The sequence below is a fragment of the Eupeodes corollae genome, chromosome 1 (genome assembly GCF_945859685.1).
Source record: "Eupeodes corollae chromosome 1, idEupCoro1.1, whole genome shotgun sequence".
In the NCBI taxonomy this organism is placed as follows: domain Eukaryota; kingdom Metazoa; phylum Arthropoda; class Insecta; order Diptera; family Syrphidae; genus Eupeodes; species Eupeodes corollae.
Window position 1 is genome coordinate 107,490,488 of NC_079147.1, and position 19,762 is coordinate 107,510,249.

A 19,762-nucleotide genomic window follows, 5' to 3' on the forward strand; every position below is an offset into this window, starting at 1 on the left:
CACGTTTTCCTTCTGAGTTCATGTTTTAAATTACCCCTATGTCACACAAACACGAGAAATAGATGGTAGTAAGAATAGTTACAGTGTAAAAGAGAAGAAAGAAAAAGAGTTACAATTCCTATTCCAGCCCTAATTGCATTTTAGTGTTACCAGCTGTTTTAAATACGTACGCAAGTAAAAAGTACTGTTTCTTATACTACGCTAAACATAACTTTTTTATGTTTTTAGAAGAACAAAATAAAGATGAAGTTGCAATTTTCATATTTCAAAACAATACATTTATTTAAAAAATACATAAGAGGTATTTTAATTTATAAAATAAAAAAATGACACAAAAAATAAAAGAAGAGCAGAGGCTGGTCACATTCAATCAATGAACAGCACGGAAAAAACCATACACACACATGCGATCACATTGGATCGCCTTTAAAAATCCATTATGAAAAAAGACCTCATTTATGTATCATACTATCGAAGGTGTATGTGCTGGTGTTGGGAAAACCGATTGTGTATCTTTCTAACATTAGCTATGTCAGGTAAGGATTAAAATGGATATATTTGACCTGTTTTCACTTATAATAACTTTTTGTTTTGTTTGTTTTACTAAATATAGCCTATGTTACTCAGTGATAATGTAGCTTTCTAATGAAAAAGAATTATTAAAATCGGTCCAGTACTTTTTGAGTTTATTCGTAACATACAAAATACAAATCTTTCCTCTTTATAATATTAGTAGATTATCTCTGTACATATTACATTACGGTTATAATACGTCTTTGTAAACAATATTTTTTGTTCTTTGGTGAGGCGCATACTCATAAAGGTGTTTTGCTGAGCTGGCACGGGAGCAAGCAACATAAAATTGTCCGTGGGTAAAACAGGGATTTGTGATGTCAAGGTCTGCAACCTTAAGTGTTTGTCCCTGTGCCTTATTGATAGACATAGCAGAACAAAGCTTTATAGGAAGTTTTACTCGTTTAAATTCGAACGGGTATTCTTTAGTAATCATCGGTATCCTGGGAATGAAAACGACTTGACCTTGGGCTGAGCCGGAAAGAGTTTTAGCTTCAATCTGGTTCCTCTGCATAGTTACTATCCGTAATCTTGTACCATTTCGATGCATTTAAATTCTTCATCAGTATTAGTGGAGCCCTAATTTTCAAGTCCAATTTATGTGGAGGAAGTCCTGATGTATTCAAAGAATTCAAAAATTCAATTGGAATATCAAGAGCATTGCCTTATTAATATAAGATTATCAATAGTTTGTTGATGGGCCTGAAACATTGCTTGTAACAAAATCCTTTTTAGTTGCTAAAATCGCTCGTTCGCGTAACCAATCATCTGTTTTCTCTGAAATTTCGACAACTTGCGGGTAAACATTACCTATTAATTCGTCTTGTCCAGTGACGCTAGTTGCAAATGTTGGTTCTATTCAGTACTTCACCATCATTATTTAAAATATTTCCATTTCCTATAGAGTTCTTGAAAATTGTCCTACATTATTATAACCAACCAAATGTACGCGCCTATTTGTGGGCAATCTTAAAAGAGTGACAGAAGCCCATAGAAACGACAATTTTAGGCAAGCATTTATTTCATCACTTTTTGTAGCTGTTGGCACAACAACTGGCAAAATGTGCCGAAAGTCACCAGCGAACCTGAGCGTCGAACCCCGCAAGGTGGTGTTCTGTCCCCTCTCCTGTGCAACATAGTGGTTAACGAACTACTAATATCCCTTGAGAGGGAAGGCTACAGAGTAGTTGCGTATGCCGATGATGTTGCTGTCGCCGTCACAGGGGAACATCCTAATACACTGAGAGACCTCCTCCAAAATGCACTCAATATGCTCACTAGATGGACTGATCACTGCGGACTTAGTATTAATTATCAAAAAACAGACCTCGTCCTTTTCACACTGAAATACAACATCCCAGTAATTGTACCTTCTTCAATAAAAGGTATACCACTAATTTTTACCAATGAAGCCAAATCCCTTGGTCTGGTATTGGACAAAAAATTAAGTTGGAAATCTAATATACAGGAAAGAGTTAAAAAAGCTACAGCAGCTCTTTTCCTTTGCAAGAAAGCTATAGGATAGGAAGCAAATGGGGTTCTCAACCTCGCATAACCTACTGGCTATACACATCGGTTATCCGACAAATACTTATGTACGGGGTTGCAGTATGGTGGACTGCACTGGAGAAAGTCACATACTGCGACATACTCAGCAGATTCCAACGCACTGCATGTTTCTGCATAAGCGGGGCTTTGAGAACCACGCCCTCAGCAGCGTTAGACACTCTCCTCCATCTGACGAGTACAGCGATAAGACTCGACGCCTCATCTCAATGGACCAACAACAATGTGGGGCACTCCATCATTTTGAACCTCTTTGGTTCTATACCGAAGTACATAGACTACACTATTCCAAAACCCTTATTTGGAAAAAACTTCCAGGTATCCATTTCATCCAGAGATGAATGGGAAGACACAAAACTCTTGGATATCAAAAGTATATGGATTTAAGACAAATGAGGGAGTTGGTAGTGGTGTGTACTCAGAAAAGCTTAATCTAAGCATCTCATTCCGTCTCCCTAATCATTGTAGCGTCTTTCAAGCGGAAGTTTTAGCGATCAAAGAGGTTCTCTCCTGGCTAAGAGAAAACGTGATATCAACTTCTGATATCCGCATCTTCTCTGACAGTCAGGCTGCTATCAAATCCCTTGACGGTGTCTCAACCAAATCTCTAACGGCCCTCGATTGTCGATCGTCTCTTATGGAGATGGCGCAGCAATTTAACATTCACCTCTGTTGGGTGCCGGGCCACAGAGACATCACAGGAAATTGTAGAACCGTCATACCTATTTCACCTGAAAGGAACAAGATAGGTATACCGATAGCTACATGTAAAGTTATGCTAAAAGAAACAGCTTTTGCGATAGCAAATTGTAGGTGGCAGAACTTACCAACATGCTCAGCCACAAAACTTATATGGCCTTCACTGAACCTTAAGCGCTCTAAAGACTTGTTATCTCAAAGCAGACTTCATATTAGCTCCCTAATAGGTGTCCTTACGGGACACTGTGTTACAAGCAGACACGCAATACGACTTGGTGTAGCCTCAAATGACTTCTGTAGGAGCTCTATGGACGAAGAAAAAGAGTAAACAATCTCTCATCTCCTCTGCACTTGCCCTGCTCTTTCAATTCTATAGATTCATGTGGTATCACAATGGGCCTTTATCTTGGCCTAAGTGTGTGGATTTTAATCCGCAGCCACGTTAACCTAACCTAACCTAACCCAACCAGCGAACAGTATCACAACACCTCCCATCGGACGTTCATCAGCCCTAAAATCTCTAAATGTACGATCCAGAGCTTCAGGCCCACCTTTAATTACAATAGTCGATTCTTCCCACACAATAAACGTCGTTTCTTTAAGCACTTTAGCTGATGAGCTTTGTTTCGAGATACTACAAAATGGACGCTCTTGGCTTTGCAAATCTAATGGCAATTTGAAAGTTGCCTTGCATTCTAAATTTAGCAAGCAAAAGATTGATCAAGAACGTTTTTCCAGTCCTTCCACAACATTTTACCATTGTTCTGCATCACGTTGTCCATTATAGTGTTGTATACAAGTCGCTGGTCTACGATTGATTATTTTTGTTCGTTTTCTTGAACGAAAACTGAAAGTTGGTTGGCATCATACGTTGTTTCTTAAAAATAATTCCTGTCCTGAAAAATTGTCATTCAGATCCGGGCGTCCAAAATTTCTTACATAAACCATAGCATCTTGTTTACGTTGCTGCATATATCGAGAGCCACCAGTGAATGAAGCTGGTAAAATAACTCTTTTTCCCATTTCTGTAGGATCAACGTCAGCTTGAATTGCATCGTGAAGAATATTGTAATTTTCGGCTCGTAATTTAGTTTGACTTGCTCTTAAGAACTGAAGACGCCCCAATTCAATTTTAGCGTAAATATCGATAATATACTGACCCGCAACGAAGAAAAATATTATTTGAATTTTCTCAGACTTGAAGCCTGTAAGAGGGGATCTCTTGTTATTAAATGAACTTGTAGTACGTTAATTGAATAACCGACTTCACCGTGACTAAATATCAAAAGGTACTGCAGTGCATCATAAGACCGGTGTATTTCACTTACACTTTTTTGAGTACTATCTCCTGCTCGCAAAACGGTATCCCTTGTCCAACAATTAATACAGCTACATCATCGACTTGAGATGCATTATAGCGAACTCTGTGTTCCGTCTGTGGTACACGGTCAGCTCTGATAATGACTTGAAAATTTTGTATTGAATAAAACTTCTGCCAATAAAACTTTTCCTCTTGAACAGCAGAGACCTGGTGGTTCTTAAGGCTATTTGAATGCCCGACAGAAATTGCACTTGGTATTTATATTTCCTATCGAAACATGAGATCAGTGAGTCAGTGATATTTGGATTTTATATAGACTAACATTATTTGACTTTATTAATGCCTAAAACCTGCTCCGTAATATCCTCTTTCATTTAAAAATAGATAAGAAGTTTCGAAGCCAAACCGTAACAAGGATTTCCTCTTTTGGTTGATTTCAGTTTTATAGTATAGTGATATTGCGACGTGGTACCAGACTAATCAAATTTTGAAGAAAAAAAATCAAATAACAATTTAATAATAAATTGACATAAATTTGTAAAACTTTGAGAAAAATCGATTTGGCAGAATTTGTATAATCGTAAAAACAAAAACCTACAAAAAACATTGCTAAAAGTTAATAAAATCAATTTAAGATTCAAATATCTTTTTAAAAATACAAGATATCGGCTTCAAATTAATTGTATCTTACAAAAAATATTGTTTTCAACATTCAGTAGGCCTTTTATAAAAATCTAATTGATAGTTTTTCTTACAAAAAATAAAAACAAAACATTACTTAAAGTTGGTAAAAATTTCTTTCGACTCAAATATCTTTTCAAAAATCAAAATTATTGGCTACAAATTAATTTTATCTCACAGAAAATATTGATTTCGACATCAGTAAATTTTGTATAAGAATCCAACGGTCCGTTTTTTTATATAAAAAGAAATCTACAAAAAATAATACGCAAATTTGGTAAAAATTGGTGTTCGGTTCGCGATATCTCGTGAACAATAGAAGATATTGACTTCAAATCAATTTCATTCATCCAATTTGTATTTGTTTACCTAAGAAATAATATTGTTTAAGAAATGCTACTGAAATTGGTAAAAATTGGTTTTCTACTAAAAATCTCGTTTACAAAAATAGATTTCAAAATCAATTCATTTTATCATATGCAAAATGTTGTTTTAATTCTTCTTAGTTTTCAACTGACAACTTTTTTTTAACAATACACAAAAATCAACAAAAAGAACTGAAAAACAGACAAGAAATGTCAGTATTAGGAGAGCAATGAAATATATTGGCTTCAAGTTTTTATCTCACATATTGTTTAAGTTTTAAGCAAGGCAAATCGACTGACGGGATGGGAAATTATCAGTATGGGTCGCATCCCAACCTCTTTTTAAAGTCACATCATTGAAATACATTTTTGAAAATATCTACAACTGTCAATTCTGCTTGAAATTTAGAAAATAAACATCTAACTCAGCCTCAATGCTGGATAATGGATTTTATGCCACGGTATGAAACTTCTATAGTGGAATTACATAATGTGTCACATTAACGTAATAAGGAAACGGTATAAAAGCTGGAAGAGGCATCCTAAAATTAATCGCACTTATGAAACGGGAGTTTTTTTAAGACGTGTGATTTTTAATCTATAGCAACATTATTTTCGGAGTTGGTATTTTAACACCTACTAATGAACAACTTTTGAAGATCGTGCAAATTTCTTACCCAAATAATGGTTCGAATCGCCCGTACCATTAATATTTTGAAGGAAGCTTTTGGTGAGAGCATCATCATTTTGGATATTAGTATTTAATCAAAGTTTTGCATTTTTGTTATTGTTGGTTAAAGCAAATGTCGTCTAGATTACGACCATGTTATTGGGTTCCATCGAAACCAGGTAAGTGGTAAAAACAAATTTTCAATGGTTTGGAGTTTAAGGACCTCAATCCAAATAGATTCCAGGCTCTTTTGATACATAGTTAACTCTAATCTAAAACTAAACAATGTCACACTATTTCGGTGAAACAATGATTAAAACCGATGTCAAGAAGATTCCTTTAGACATTCAAGTACATCCTAACCTTAGAGATATTTCTGAATTTCTTTCACAATTTTGTAAACATCGAAGTGGGGTTAAGATAGTCGTATAATAAATCTTGAACATATTATCCATACGCTGAAACAATATCTTCTTTTGGAAAAAAATGGGGAAAATATATTTTACTTTATTTTATTATGTTTTTATTTTAAAGAATTTCGCTAAATTTATGGAAAAGATCATATTCTTGTAAGAACCCACACATTCTATTTATATTCATTTAAATAAGTAGTAGATTTAGTTTTCACTTGAAAGTTTTAATTGTGTATTCCAACTCACATTTCACAGCTTTTTCGGCTTCTATCAAATTTTCTAATAACTTAGTAAAACAGATCTTATTCCTGTTGCACCTAATAGCGTTTTTTAAATAGAGACTTGACAGTTTTTAATTTAATTTCTGAGTACACTCTTTTAGAAGTCATTAAACTGTTCTTAACAATGTTTTGTTGGAAAACCTATCAATAGTATAGTAAGGCTTTAAACGAATAACAAAACAAATGTCCGCAGTATGAATACTACCGATAAAAGTTAAAGTAGAATCTTACTATGGATGGGTTTTTGACATTTATACGAGTCTCGAAAAGATCTTATGTTATTTCGTTCTCAAATATTGCATTCGTATCTCGATGGTTGTGTTCGTTGAATAGTTGTGCATTTGAAATCATGACGTGTTTTCACTTGGCGAAATAAATACCTATGTTACTGTTGATATTGTTAAGTTTTGTTAATGAAAATGGACTAACTGGGCTTATTTTGCAAGAGAAAACAAATGAAAAGATAATTAACTTTTTATATGTTTCCACCAAAGGTTTATCTCAGTTAAGATTACATAAATCTTTTTGGTGTTTCCACCGCACAACAAGATTAAAAAATGATTAAGTTTGACACCACTTTCTAAAATGCAAATGGTGTTTCGATGTTTCTTATGAAGTGCAAGTGAGGTAGTTTGATTCGTGTTAAACAATAAAGAACTGATTAGTATTTTTTTAGTATTTTATTGATCATGATTAGCTAATATTGTAAGAACATAAATTCTTATTTATAATAAAGCTTTAAAGTGTACAGCAGCTACGGCATTTTGTATCACAATAAATATAAGTTAAAATGTTAAAACATCAAATTACAAAAAGAAAGAAAGAGAATAATAAAAACAAAAATATTAATAAGAATAGGTTACAATTTTATAAAAAGATGAATTTAAAAAATGTATCATTAATTGTTTTAATTGTAATTAATTGCTAAGGTACAGTTTTAATTCATTTTTTAATTTCTTTGCGCAATTTAAACTTCGTATTTCACGTGGTAACGAATTCCACATTCGTGAGGAGTTTACAAAAAACTGGCGTTCAGATGTGGCACAACAAAAACGCGGAACCAAAACTTGAGCGGAACGATTTGAGTTTAGGAATCTAATCTCATTATAAAGGTATTCAGGTTGTCGGGTTTGAAGAATATCAGAGAAAAAAGTTAAAGTTCGATATTTGAGAAAATTTATAAATGTCATTTCGAGAAATTGAATCACGTAATAGGATATGCGATCAAAACGTCTAAGTCCATAAACATAACGAACAACACAGTTAAAGACGACACTAAGTTTTCTTTTGCTTTCGAAGTCAAGTTTGCAGAAAATTTCGCAACCGTAAGTGATTAAAGGCAGAAACAACGTTTTTATTAAAAGAACTCTGATTTTTTTTGGAATTAAATATTGAGATGGCCAAAGCATACGAAGGACACTATAACACTTACCCACAGTTCTATTGATATGGTCCTCCCAAGTCAGGGTCATATTGAACAAAACACCTAGGTTTACAGCTTTGTCGACATACATGATGGCATTTTCTTTGAGAGCAACTTGAGGAAAACATGACTCATCCATCTTATTTCTAGCGATGACGATGCATTTCGATTTTATCTTCATTAATACATGCAAAGTAGTGTTCAATCATCCCTAAGGGACAACTTAGGTACAGCTGAGTGTCGTCGGCATACATGCGAATGGAACAATTTTTTACAATACTAGGCAACTCGTTCACATACATTGAAAAGAACAAGGAGCCTAGTATTGACCCTTGTGGAACACCATTCGCAACAGGTAAGAAGATCGATTTTTGTTGATTATGTTCAACCGTCTGTTCACGTTCTGTTAAATAAGAAAACAATAGATCGACTGCAGAGGAGGAAAAATTGAAATAATTTTAGAGCTTAAGGCAAAGAATGTTGTGATTTACCATATCGGAGGCCTTAGTTAATTTAAGTTAATTTGTATAGTTTAAACTTAATGCTGCATTATGAAACTGTAAATAAATGAGTTCGAAAGCCCCACACAAGAGTACTCCAAATCGTTTTATAAAACCAAATGATGTTCCGGCCCATACACAAATATCAAAGTAATAATATTTATAATAAATTTAATATCAGTCGTTTTGTTAATGTGGAAATTAAGTGAAATTTTTCCGCTCTTTAGTTTTGTCATGGAGTAGAGTTATTAAGGTGTATTTTATAGAAATAACTTTATTCATGTTTTGGTTTTCAAAATGTCTTTTAAAGGGTGCAGTGTACTTATTACCTCAGTTGTCTGTTTTACTATAATTATCATCATTCACTTTTGTTCTTCGGTATTTATAAATATATATGCACCTCTAATAAATTGAACTTAATCTTTTAATTCTTTATCCTAATCCAACAGGAAGCTATAATTGAAATTCTCAATGTTCGAACCAGTAGCGATAAGAAATTTGTCACCACTTATGTCGGCATCCACAATCGATCTTGGTTTGATGTTAATTTCACAATGCATCAGGATCTTATCGGGCACAACTTATTTGTGAATATCCATTTAAAGGCTAAAATGAACAATAAATTTAGAACAATTCAACGATGGAAAAACATTGATCTATGTCGTTTTCTAAGTGGTGAAAAACGTGATCCAATTTTAAATTACATGTTCGAAAATGCACTCAAGGATAAATCTGCTCTGCATTGTCCCTTTAAGAAGGGATCTTTTTCCGTGAAGGATGCATTCTTGGATGCCTCAAAAATTCCTCCAATAGTTCCACGAACACAATATCGATTCTTCTTGGAGGTCTCACAAATGATGGGCGATTCAGTGAAAATGTTTAGTTTAAAAATTGATGCAGTTTATGTTCCATGATGTTACCCCATACTGCTATAATATAAAATTGGTGTTTTCTTTTTGTTCTGCACACGAATCAATAATTAAAAATACGCAAAATGTATTAAACATGAAAGAAAAAATAAATATTTAGTATGCAAATAGAATTGTTCATAATAACATAACAGGTAGTTTTTTAATTATAAATATAGTTACATGGCAGTGTGATGTGAAGGTACGTTGTTCTTTGACGCTAGGACATTACATATGAGCTCATGTTGCAATTAATAAAATTTGCATATTTGGATTGAAAAGTTGAAATCCTTGCGTTTAATAGAAACATTGCGATTCGCCGACGTAATGATACAGCATTTGTATAAATTATAAGTAAGAGTAATTAAAGTGTGTATTGTATATAAAATAAGCGGGGAAGAATATTTCTGCAGAAAACATTAAGGAATTAAACATACTGACCTAAATTAAAAATAAAATGCAGAGTTTATGCGTGACTAGAAAGGTTAAACTTTACCACATTTTTAAGCAATTTCAGAGTAAATTAAGAAAATGAAGTACTCATAAAATTTAAATCATTTAATTCTATTTTTCCTTCGCATGGCAGCTCAGTCTTTTGCATGATTTACATTTAAAAAAATCATCAATTTTGAAATAATGTGAACCGAACAAAGGTACTGTTTAAGTTTCATTTATTATTATTCCTCATATTTCTTTAAGTTGAATTGCATTGCAATGTATTTCTCCTCAGTAAGTAAAGCATGAGAACAGATGAATACCAAATATCTTTAGTTGAACCCGAGAGGCGTGAACAACAAACTATTCATCCGTTCTCACGCTTTATTACATATTTGCACTTTTGATTATTTCTTTGTTTCATGTATCTTCACCTATTTTCTGTCATGTATTTTTTAGAATAAAGACTTCACTTCTGTTCAAATCTTTCAAGTGTCTAGTTGTGTCTTGTGCGGATTATTTTAATTTTCTTTTTTACAAATTTAACATTGGCGACCGTGACAGGACAGTACTAAAAAGAGTTTTAGTAGCCTGTATAAGTGTTATTTTAATAAAAGTGGTTATTTTAATAAAAAAACAAAGCGCAAGTTATAAATAATTCATTAATTAATAAAAAATAGTGAAAAACTTAAAAAAAACAAAAAAATGGCTTACTGGAATGAAAACAGCACCATTGAAGAAATCGCCGCTCACCAAGAAAAACTGGGCGAATCAATCTGCACCATCGTACGCAACTTTAACAAAGATGGTTTAATCAGGAAGACGCTGGATTATCTAAACAAGAAAAAGGCGCAACTAGAACCACTTTGGGAACAATTCGACCACAATGATTCCCTTTTGCGAGATAGGTTCTCGGAACACATGGACCATCCCTATTTCAAAAAGGACTATTTTGAAATGGTTCGAAAGGCGTCAGAAGTCATGACTGCCGACATTTATAGGAGAATAGCAGAATTTACTCAGCATGAGCTTCCAAACCCAAGTGATACAAGGAAACAAGGTTCAGGAGAAGCTAAAACAACCAAGGGCCATGCAGAAGATGACCATGAATTTGTTATGCAACAGGGTGCAATTCCCAAAATCAAGAAGGGGATTGTTACAAAGGCAAATCAAGAGCCAACCATTCCTTGTGTGCAAATGAACCACAAGGCACGATATATATTGTTGACAAACATATTAAAGAAGTCAATTATCAAGATTAATGAGCAGTCATCCATAAATAATACTCATCAATTCTCCCAAATAAAAGCAAGAAGTCTGGAGCAGAATTGGGATGAGATTACGAATTTGTATCGAAAGTTGGATCAAAAGTTAAGTGCAGAGGAAGTAGAAGAATACTTCAATCTACAAGAAAGCGTTGAGCTTTTCACGGTCATTCCGACAGCACAAGAAATGGGAAGTGATCCAAAACCTCTGAATATTATGATGAAGCTTCCCAAAATCAAGCTACCTAAATTGGGGAGTACTTGTTGAACGCTTCAACAACAAAAGATTGCTATTGACCGCTCAACTAAATAAGTTGCTTACTTACTTACTTACTTAAGGTGGCGCTACAGTCCGGGGCGGACCTGGGCCTCAACAAACAAGCGTCTCCAGCCAGCTCGGTCCCTAGCTAGCTGTCTCCAGTTTCGCACGCCAAGTTGGTTGAGGTCCTCTCCCACCTGGGTGCGCCACCTGAGTCGCGGTCTTCCTCTACTGCGCCGTCCCTCGGGATTGGATTCGAAGACCTTCCGGGCTGGAGCGTTGATGTACATCCGCTCTACATGACCTAGGCATCTAAGCCGTTGGACTTTGATTCTGCTAACTAGGTCAGTGTCGCTGTACAGCCCGTACAGTTCGTCGTTATATCTTCTCCTCCATTCTCCATCTATGCGTACGGGACCAAAAATCACCCGAAGAATTTTTCTCTCGAAGCATCCTAAGACGTTCTCATCTTTCTTTGACAGGGTCCAGGCCTCAGCGCCATAAATGAGAACCGGGATGATGAGTGTCTTATAGATGGTGATTTTACATGCTCGAGAGAGGACTTTACTTCTAAACTGCCTTCTAAGTCCAAAGAAGCAGCGATTTGCAAGAGTTATTCTTCGTTTGATTTCAGCGCTGGTGTCGTTGTCTGCATTTATAGCGGTGCCTAGGTAGACAAAGTCCTTAACTACCTCAAAGTTATAGCTGTCCATGGTGACGTTTTGTCCAATACGTCGTCGTTCAGTGTCCTTTTTTGATGACAGCATATACTTGGTCTTGCCCTCATTGACCAATAAACCCATCTTCTTCGCTTCCGTCGCAAAGCTCAAAAACGCTCCACTGACATCACGCTTTGATCTTCCAATTATGTCAATATCATCTGCGTATCCGAGTAATTGGATGGATCTTTGGAAGATTGTGCCTCTAGTGTTGACGGTTGAGTTTTGCACAATTCTTTCCAGAACGATGTTGAAGAAGTCGCATGACAGTGCATCGCCTTGTCTAAAACCTTTTTTGACATCAAATGCATCGGTAAGATCTTTTCCGACATTGATAGAGCAGCGTGCATTCTCCATCGTCATTCTGCACAAACGGATAAGTTTGACAGGGATGCCAAAACTAGACATTGCTCGGTAGAGCTCTTCCCTATAGATGCTGTCATACGCGGCTTTAAAATCGATAAAGAGATGGTGGGTATCGATTTGAAGCTCCTGGGTTTTTTCCAAGATCTGCCGTAGTGTGAATATTTGGTCGATAGTGGACTTTCCTGGTCTGAAGCCACACTGATAAGGACCAATCAGGTTGTTGACGAATGGCTTCAGACGTTCACATAACACGGCAGAGAGGATCTTATACGCAATGTTAAGGAGACTGATGCCTCTGTAGTTGGCGCAGTTTAGAGGGTCTCCTTTCTTATGTATCGGGCACACTATGCTGAGATTCCACTCATCGGGCATGCTTTCTTCCGACCATATTTTGCAGATGAGTTGGTGCATGCTCCCTACCAAGTCATCGCCTGCTGCTTTGAATAGTTCGGCGGTGATGCCGTCAGCTCCAGCAGCTTTGTTTGACTTAAGTTTAGATATAGCTATCTTCACTTCGTCAAGGTCGGGTAGGCGGAATTGTTGATCTGCGTCGCCGAGGTTGAGTGGTTCTATCTCCCTATCTAAATAAGTTGCTAACACATCCAAATACCACAGCAACAAGTTCAAGTTTAAGAAAACTTCATGACAACACAAAAGAGTGCTTACAAGTCATAACTAATATGAATTATGACATCGTAAACTGGGACCCAATAGTAGTACATCTTCTTTTGCAAAAACTGGACAAGGAAAGCAGGGAAAAGTTTGAGTTCGCGTTAAAGGATCCGAGAAGCAGTCCCACCATTCAAGAATTTCTGACGTTTGTTGAGTCAAGATTCCAGACTCTCGAAGCCATCAACTCCCGAGACGACAAAAAGAAGTTCCAGAGCCTAGAAGTCACCGCTATTTGCAACAATGGACGGAAGTCAACTGCGGCCATACCCCCTAAGATTGATCAGGATAAGACACTGATTTGCCATTTTTGCAATTCAAGTAAGCATGGGATATATAATTGTACTAAATTCTTATCTCTTACAGGTTTGGAACGAGGAAAAGCTGTTCACAGGCTGATGTTATGCAGAAACTGTTTGAAAAAAGGCCATCATTCCCAATCATGCACATCACGAAAATGTCAGAAGTGCAACATGCCCCACAACACGCTACTTCACTTGCAGAAGCAGCAGCAAAACTCACCAAGTACGTTGGGTGAAAAAGATAGTTTGCAGCCCACACATCAAGCTGTTAATGCAGCAGCAGGAACACACTTCAATAAACGTCATGTGTTCTTGGCAACGGCAGTGGTCAATGTGATCTCAGCACACGGTACAAGAATCCCATGCAGATCTCTTCTTGATTCAGGATCACAGCTGAATTTTGTAACAACATCCTTCTTACAGCAGTTAGGAATCAAGAAGTATCCCAAGGATACGTCAATCTGCAGAATAGGTGGCCAAGAATGCAGATTTGATTTTGTGGCCCCAATTACATTTGAATCTAGGATGTCGACCTATCGAGCAATAGTAGAAGCGAACATCATGACTCGGATAAGTGACTATCAGTCTAGTCAAGAAATCGATGTCTCAATGTGGAAAATTGCATCCTTCATCAAGCTGGCTGATCCATCTTTCTGCAAGTCCAAGCAAATTGACATGTTATTGGGAGCCGAACTATTCTTTGATCTGTTTCTACAAGGAGAATACAAAATTTCAAACGACCTACCAATCTTACGAAACACAGTGCTAGGTTGGATAGTAGGCGAAAGTGCTCCAGCTTCAAATTCGCATGCTCATTGTCACATAGTAACAAAGCCATCGTTGACATCGTTGGATAAACTCGTTCGTTCTTTCTGGGAAATAGAAAGCCATGACATTCCCACTAACACTCAGAGCGAGGAAGAACAACAGTGCGAAGAACATTTCAAGAAAAACACAGTTCTGAATTCTGAAGGTAAATTTGTGGTTAAATTACCATTTAAAGAGGATCCTACCACAGGTTTAGGTGACTCCCTTCAAGCAGCAAGAAAAAGGTTTCTTTCTTTAGAAAACAAGTTGAGCAAGGATGAAGAGCTTAAAACATCTTACATCAACTTCATGGAGGAATATAAAGCATTGGGTCACATGACGCCAATTAACAAGGACAATATTCCACAAAGGCACTACGTCATACCTCATCATTGCGTCATGAAACCCGAAAGTTCGTCAACGAAACTTCGAGTAGTTTTTGATGCATCAGCCAAGACGACTTCTGGTCACGCATTAAATGATATACTCATGGTGGGCCCAACCGTTCAACCAGATCTATTTTCAATAGTTTTAAAATTCAGAATGCACAGATATGTCTTTACAGCAGACATAACAAAGATGTATCGCCAGGTTTTGATGCACGAGGATGATCGAGCATTTCAACTTATATTCTGGAGATCAAGAGCTGATGAACCATTACAGCTGTACAAATTAAACACCGTCAATTATGGGACCGCATCGGCTTCTTACCTAGCAACCAGATGTCTCGTTAAATTAGCAGAAGATAATCAAGATTCATTTTTTAGAGCATCACAAGCCGTTAAAAACAATGTATACGTGGATGATTGCTTGGCTGGTTCAGAGACCATTGATGATGCTCATAATTTGCTTAATGAAATCATTTGTCTACTCAAAGCAGGACATTTTGAATTGAAAAAAATTTGTTCCAATCATCCAATGATTTTAAAGGGAATTCCTGAAGAAGATAAAGAGAAACTAGTGACATTTCATCAATCTGAGATAATCAAAACATTAGGACTAATATGGGATCCTTCACAAGATGTCTTTGATTTCAGCTACAATGACGAAAAGGTAAACAAAATATCTACACAAATAACAAAACGAACAGTTTTGGCCGATCTTGCAAGACTTTTTGATCCTCTTGGGCTACTTGGACCTATAATTGTCATTGGCAAGCTATTCTTACAAGAATTGTGGAAATCAAAATTGTCTTGGGACGACAATCTTTCAAATGAAAAGGCTCAAAAGTGGATTAAATACATTGGGCAATTCTCACTAATGAGCAATATAAGCATTCCACGATACGTTCTTCTTCCTCCTGCCAAGACAATTGAACTTCATGCTTTCTCCGATAGCAGTTTAAGTGCCTTTGGATCGTGTGTTTACTTACAATCAATCGATAAAAGAAATCAAACCTTTTGCCAACTGCTTTGCTCAAAATCAAGAGTTGTTCCACTGAAAATTGTCAGCATAGCCCGTCTGGAACTACAAGCAGCAGTACTTATGGTGGAATTGGTGGAGAGAATAATTCAGATACTTCCAAGGAAAATTGACAAAGTATGTTTTTATACAAATTCTACAACCGTGCTGGCCTGGCTTAAATCACCCTCTTACACTTGGGAAACTTTTGTAGCAATAGAGAAAATTCAATCACTCTCAGAGTTTCATCAATGGCAAATCATCAAGGGTCATTTAAATCCAGCGGACTTAGTATCGAGAGGATCAAATTTATCAGGACTATTCAAATCATCAATATGGTTCAATGGTCCAGAGTTTCTTCGAAATCCAGAAATCATTCAATTCAAAGAATATGAATATCCTGAAGTGATTCCAGAACGACGTAGGAAAAAATCGGTGTTGTCGGCAACAGTTCAAAACGATTCAAGCTTGATTGAAAATATCAATTACAGGAGTTAATTTTTCACATTGAGAAAAATATTTGCATTCTGTTTCAGATTTTACTATAATTCCAGAAAACTAAATGAACTAAGAAATAAAGGTCAGCTTACAGTTGAAGAACTAAGACAGGGAACGCGATGGATTCTTGTTTACACGCAAAGAGTGTCATTGCCGGACGAATATCGTGCGTTGGAAGGAAAAAGGCTTGTGAATAGAAATTCATCTATAGTGTCTCTTGCTCCATACTTTAATGAAAGAACAAAACTGATCCGAGTTAGGGGAAGGTTAACAAATGCCAAAATTTCTTCAGACGCCAAGCATCAAATTTTAATGCCAAAAATGAATATAGTAACTAAATTAATATTAACACATCTTCATTTCAAACACATGCACGCTTCACATAGAGCTTTAATAGCCATCTCTCGACAGCAGTACTGGATCTTAGGTGTTGGACATGCAGCTTGACAAGTAATTAGTAGATGCATCATATGCTTTAGAACAAAGCCAAAGTTTATCGATCAGATGATGGGAAATATGCCTGCGGAAAGGGTAAATTCAGCAAGACCATTTTATCATGCCGGTGTGGACTTTTGTGGTCCTATAAAAACTCACTACAAGGTCAGAGGAAAGACTCCTACAAAGTCATATTTAGCTATTTTCGTTTGTTTCTCTACTAAAGCCATACATATAGAGGTAGTGGGAGATTTGTCTTCCCAATCATTCATATACGCCCTAAAACGATTTATAGGAAGGCGAGGACTCTGTCACACAATATTTAGCGATAATGCAACAAATTTTGTTGGTGCGAAAAATGAATTGGCAGAACTAGCAAAAATATTCAATTCAAGCAGAATACAAGCGGCAATTCACACATATTGCCTCGAAGAAGGAATAACTTGGAAAAACATTCCACCACGTTCACCTCATTTTGGAGGCCTTTGGGAGGCAGCCGTAAAATCTGCAAAGATGCTACTCGTTCGCCACTTAGGTGAAGCTTCGCTTACGTATGAGGAATTGCTTACTGTGGTTATACAAATTGAAGCTATATTGAATTCTCGACCTTTGACACCGATATCATCTGATCTGGAAGCTCTAACACCCGGTCACTTCTTGATCGGAAGTCCTCTTACAGCAATGGCAGAACCAGATGTAACAAACTGCAAATTGAGTAGCCTGAATAAATTCAGGCGAATTCAACACATTCAACAACACTTCTGGAAAAGGTGGTCAGATGAGTATTTACATCTTCTGCAGCAAAGATTTAAGTGGAAAACTGAATCAAACAACCTCAAGCCTGACACCTTGGTGCTTATAAAGGACGAAAATATTCCTCCCATGCGCTGGAAACTAGGACGTGTGATTGAAATCTTCAAGGGAAGTGATGATAAAGTACGCTTAGCTAATGTAAAAACTCAAACCGGTACGTACAAAAGAGCAATACATAATCTTTGCCCACTTCCAATAGATGAACCGGAGAATAAAAAGGAAAACACAGATTTCTCCAGTGTCGACCCAACGAGAACCACGAGATGTTTAAGGCCAAGAAAAGGGCAAAAAGTGGCATTGCTTTCGGTTTTACTTTTGGCACTTGTAATGATACCAATATCTTTATGTCAAACGTTGCGAGAGCAACAAGTAAATGTCAAGAAACTTGATGATGGTGTTGGCATGTACTTTGAAGACATTGGCAGAATTCGCACGGTAAACACGCACTGGAAAATTTTAGTATTTTACAATTTGACAACGTATTGGCAAGAATTCATTGAGCTCAAAGCATATGTCAACAGAATGCAAGAAATAAGTACAGAAGCCACTGCTATTCAAATGTATTATAAGCCAATAATTAACACACTACGAATTAGGATCGCAGTAATCGAACATAACAATGAGTTGCTTCACGATTATCATGCACCAAAATATGAAAAAACAAGGATGGCAAGATCACCATTTGACATTGTCGGAACTTTGGCACATAGTTTGTTTGGTATCCTTGGCCAAGAAAGTGCAGACAAAATTCAAGGCCAAATCAACAATGCCTTTAAAAATGAAAATCATTTGATTGAACTTTTGAGAAAACAAAGTTCAATTGCAGATGCTACTTCAAATATTTTAAAGCGTGATCACACTCAAGTGCAGGATCAATTTAAAGCTTTAAATGAACATCTTAAAAAAAAATTTGCAATCATCAACGAAAAACAAAAGACAAATGGAATAAAGCAGAATCTTGGGGCATTGACCTCCTATCTGATTCTTGTTCTCACGAATTTCGAGCATATACGAGAAATTCTTTTAGATGTTCTTTTGGATTTAAATCACGGAAAAATCAATCCACAACTAATAACACCTAAGCAATTAAGTGAGCAGTTGAAGCTTGTAAGAAATAATTTACCTTCCTATTTATCATTACCAGAAGGTTCAGTTACTGATATGTATAAAATCTCAACAGTGAAAGGTCGGTGCTTAAATGATTCAATTGTGTTTGAAATGTTACTACCACTGACGGATTCTGAAGAATTTCAACTTTTTAATCTTGTTCCCATTCCTATAATTCACAGAAACAAAACATTCATAGTAGAAACATCTGCGGAATATCTTGCTGTATCATTACCTAGAGATAGATATTTTTTATTGAGTGACCTCGAGCTGGGAGCATGCAAACGAACAACGTCAACCAACTACATGTGTAATCAGGTTCATCCGACTAACATCCAACAAGGAGCTTTAGAGATTTGTGAAATGGTTTTACTGAATCATAAAGAGGAGAGTTTCAACAAATGTACCTTGAGGGAGACGCAGTCACAAAACGTATGGAAAGCACTCAAATCTTCAAACAGTTGGATTTTTTCTATTCCATCAAAAGTGTCTGGTCATCTGATCTGCAGCGATGAAAGTACAGCTATTATCTTATTTGGAAATGGTGTTTTGGAATTCAAGAAAACTTGCGTTCTTCAACTGCCCAACGTAATCATCAAAGGGAAAATGAACTATGAAAGCAAAATAACCTCACCATTTATTCCGAGTTTAAATACAAGTAGCTGGAACATAACAACAAACCAAGAAACAACAGCAAAGACAACAGATATAGGGATAAAGGATCACATTGACCAATCCGAGTTTGAGAACTTGAAGTCCAAAATCATGAAAGTAATTGAACAGTCTAAGAAACTGCCTGCCCCCACTGACATCAACACATATGACTACCATCACTATGGAAGCAGTCTGTTATTATTGGATCTTCATCATCTTTTATCGTCGCACAAGAAGACCTATCCCTAGGCCAAGGAATTTCGAGGTCAACATTTAAGATTAAGTTATAGTTCAAATTTAGAGAGTTAAGAACCCTCAAAAGGGGGGAGTATGTTTAAGTTTCATTTATTATTATTCCTCATATTTCTTTAAGTTGAATTGCATTGCAATGTATTTCTCCTCAGTAAGTAAAGCATGAGAACAGATGAATACCAAATATCTTTAGTTGAACCCGAGAGGCGTGAACAACAAACTATTCATCCGTTCTCACGCTTTATTACATATTTGCACTTTTGATTATTTCTTTGTTTCATGTATCTTCACCTATTTTCTGTCATGTATTTTTTAGAATAAAGACTTCACTTCTGTTCAAATCTTTCAAGTGTCTAGTTGTGTCTTGTGCGGATTATTTT

General features: G+C 36.2%; 2 protein-coding genes across 2 annotated transcripts; both read left to right on the forward strand.

Annotated features, from left to right (window-relative positions):
- The first annotated feature begins 8,244 nt into the window (after positions 1–8,244).
- On the forward strand, positions 8,245–9,406 carry LOC129942540 (uncharacterized). The gene is made up of 3 exons (XM_056051530.1): positions 8,245–8,347; positions 8,803–8,870; positions 8,942–9,406. Exons 1-3 carry the CDS (start codon positions 8,245–8,247, stop codon positions 9,404–9,406), a joined length of 636 nt encoding a protein of 211 aa, XP_055907505.1.
- Positions 9,407–13,124: 3,718 nt separating this feature from the next.
- Positions 13,125–16,121, forward strand: LOC129942546 (uncharacterized). Its single transcript, XM_056051543.1, has 2 exons — positions 13,125–13,434; positions 13,480–16,121. Exons 1-2 carry the CDS (start codon positions 13,125–13,127, stop codon positions 16,119–16,121), a joined length of 2,952 nt encoding a protein of 983 aa, XP_055907518.1.
- The last annotated feature ends 3,641 nt before the right edge of the window (positions 16,122–19,762 follow it).

What these genes read in the sequence shown, in the direction of transcription:
- LOC129942540 (XM_056051530.1), top strand. Translation starts at nt 8,245, where the DNA reads ATGCGAATGGAACAATTTTTTACAATACTAGGCAACTCGTTCACATAC. An exon ending in TGGAACACCATTCGCAACAG is followed by an intron (nt 8,348 to 8,802) that starts GTAAGAAGATCG and finishes TGTCTTTTAAAG; the next exon opens with GGTGCAGTGTACTTATTACC. An exon ending in TCATTCACTTTTGTTCTTCG is followed by an intron (nt 8,871 to 8,941) that starts GTATTTATAAAT and finishes CTAATCCAACAG; the next exon opens with GAAGCTATAATTGAAATTCT.
- LOC129942546 (XM_056051543.1), top strand. Translation starts at nt 13,125, where the DNA reads ATGAATTATGACATCGTAAACTGGGACCCAATAGTAGTACATCTTCTT. An exon ending in TTGCCATTTTTGCAATTCAA is followed by an intron (nt 13,435 to 13,479) that starts GTAAGCATGGGA and finishes TATCTCTTACAG; the next exon opens with GTTTGGAACGAGGAAAAGCT.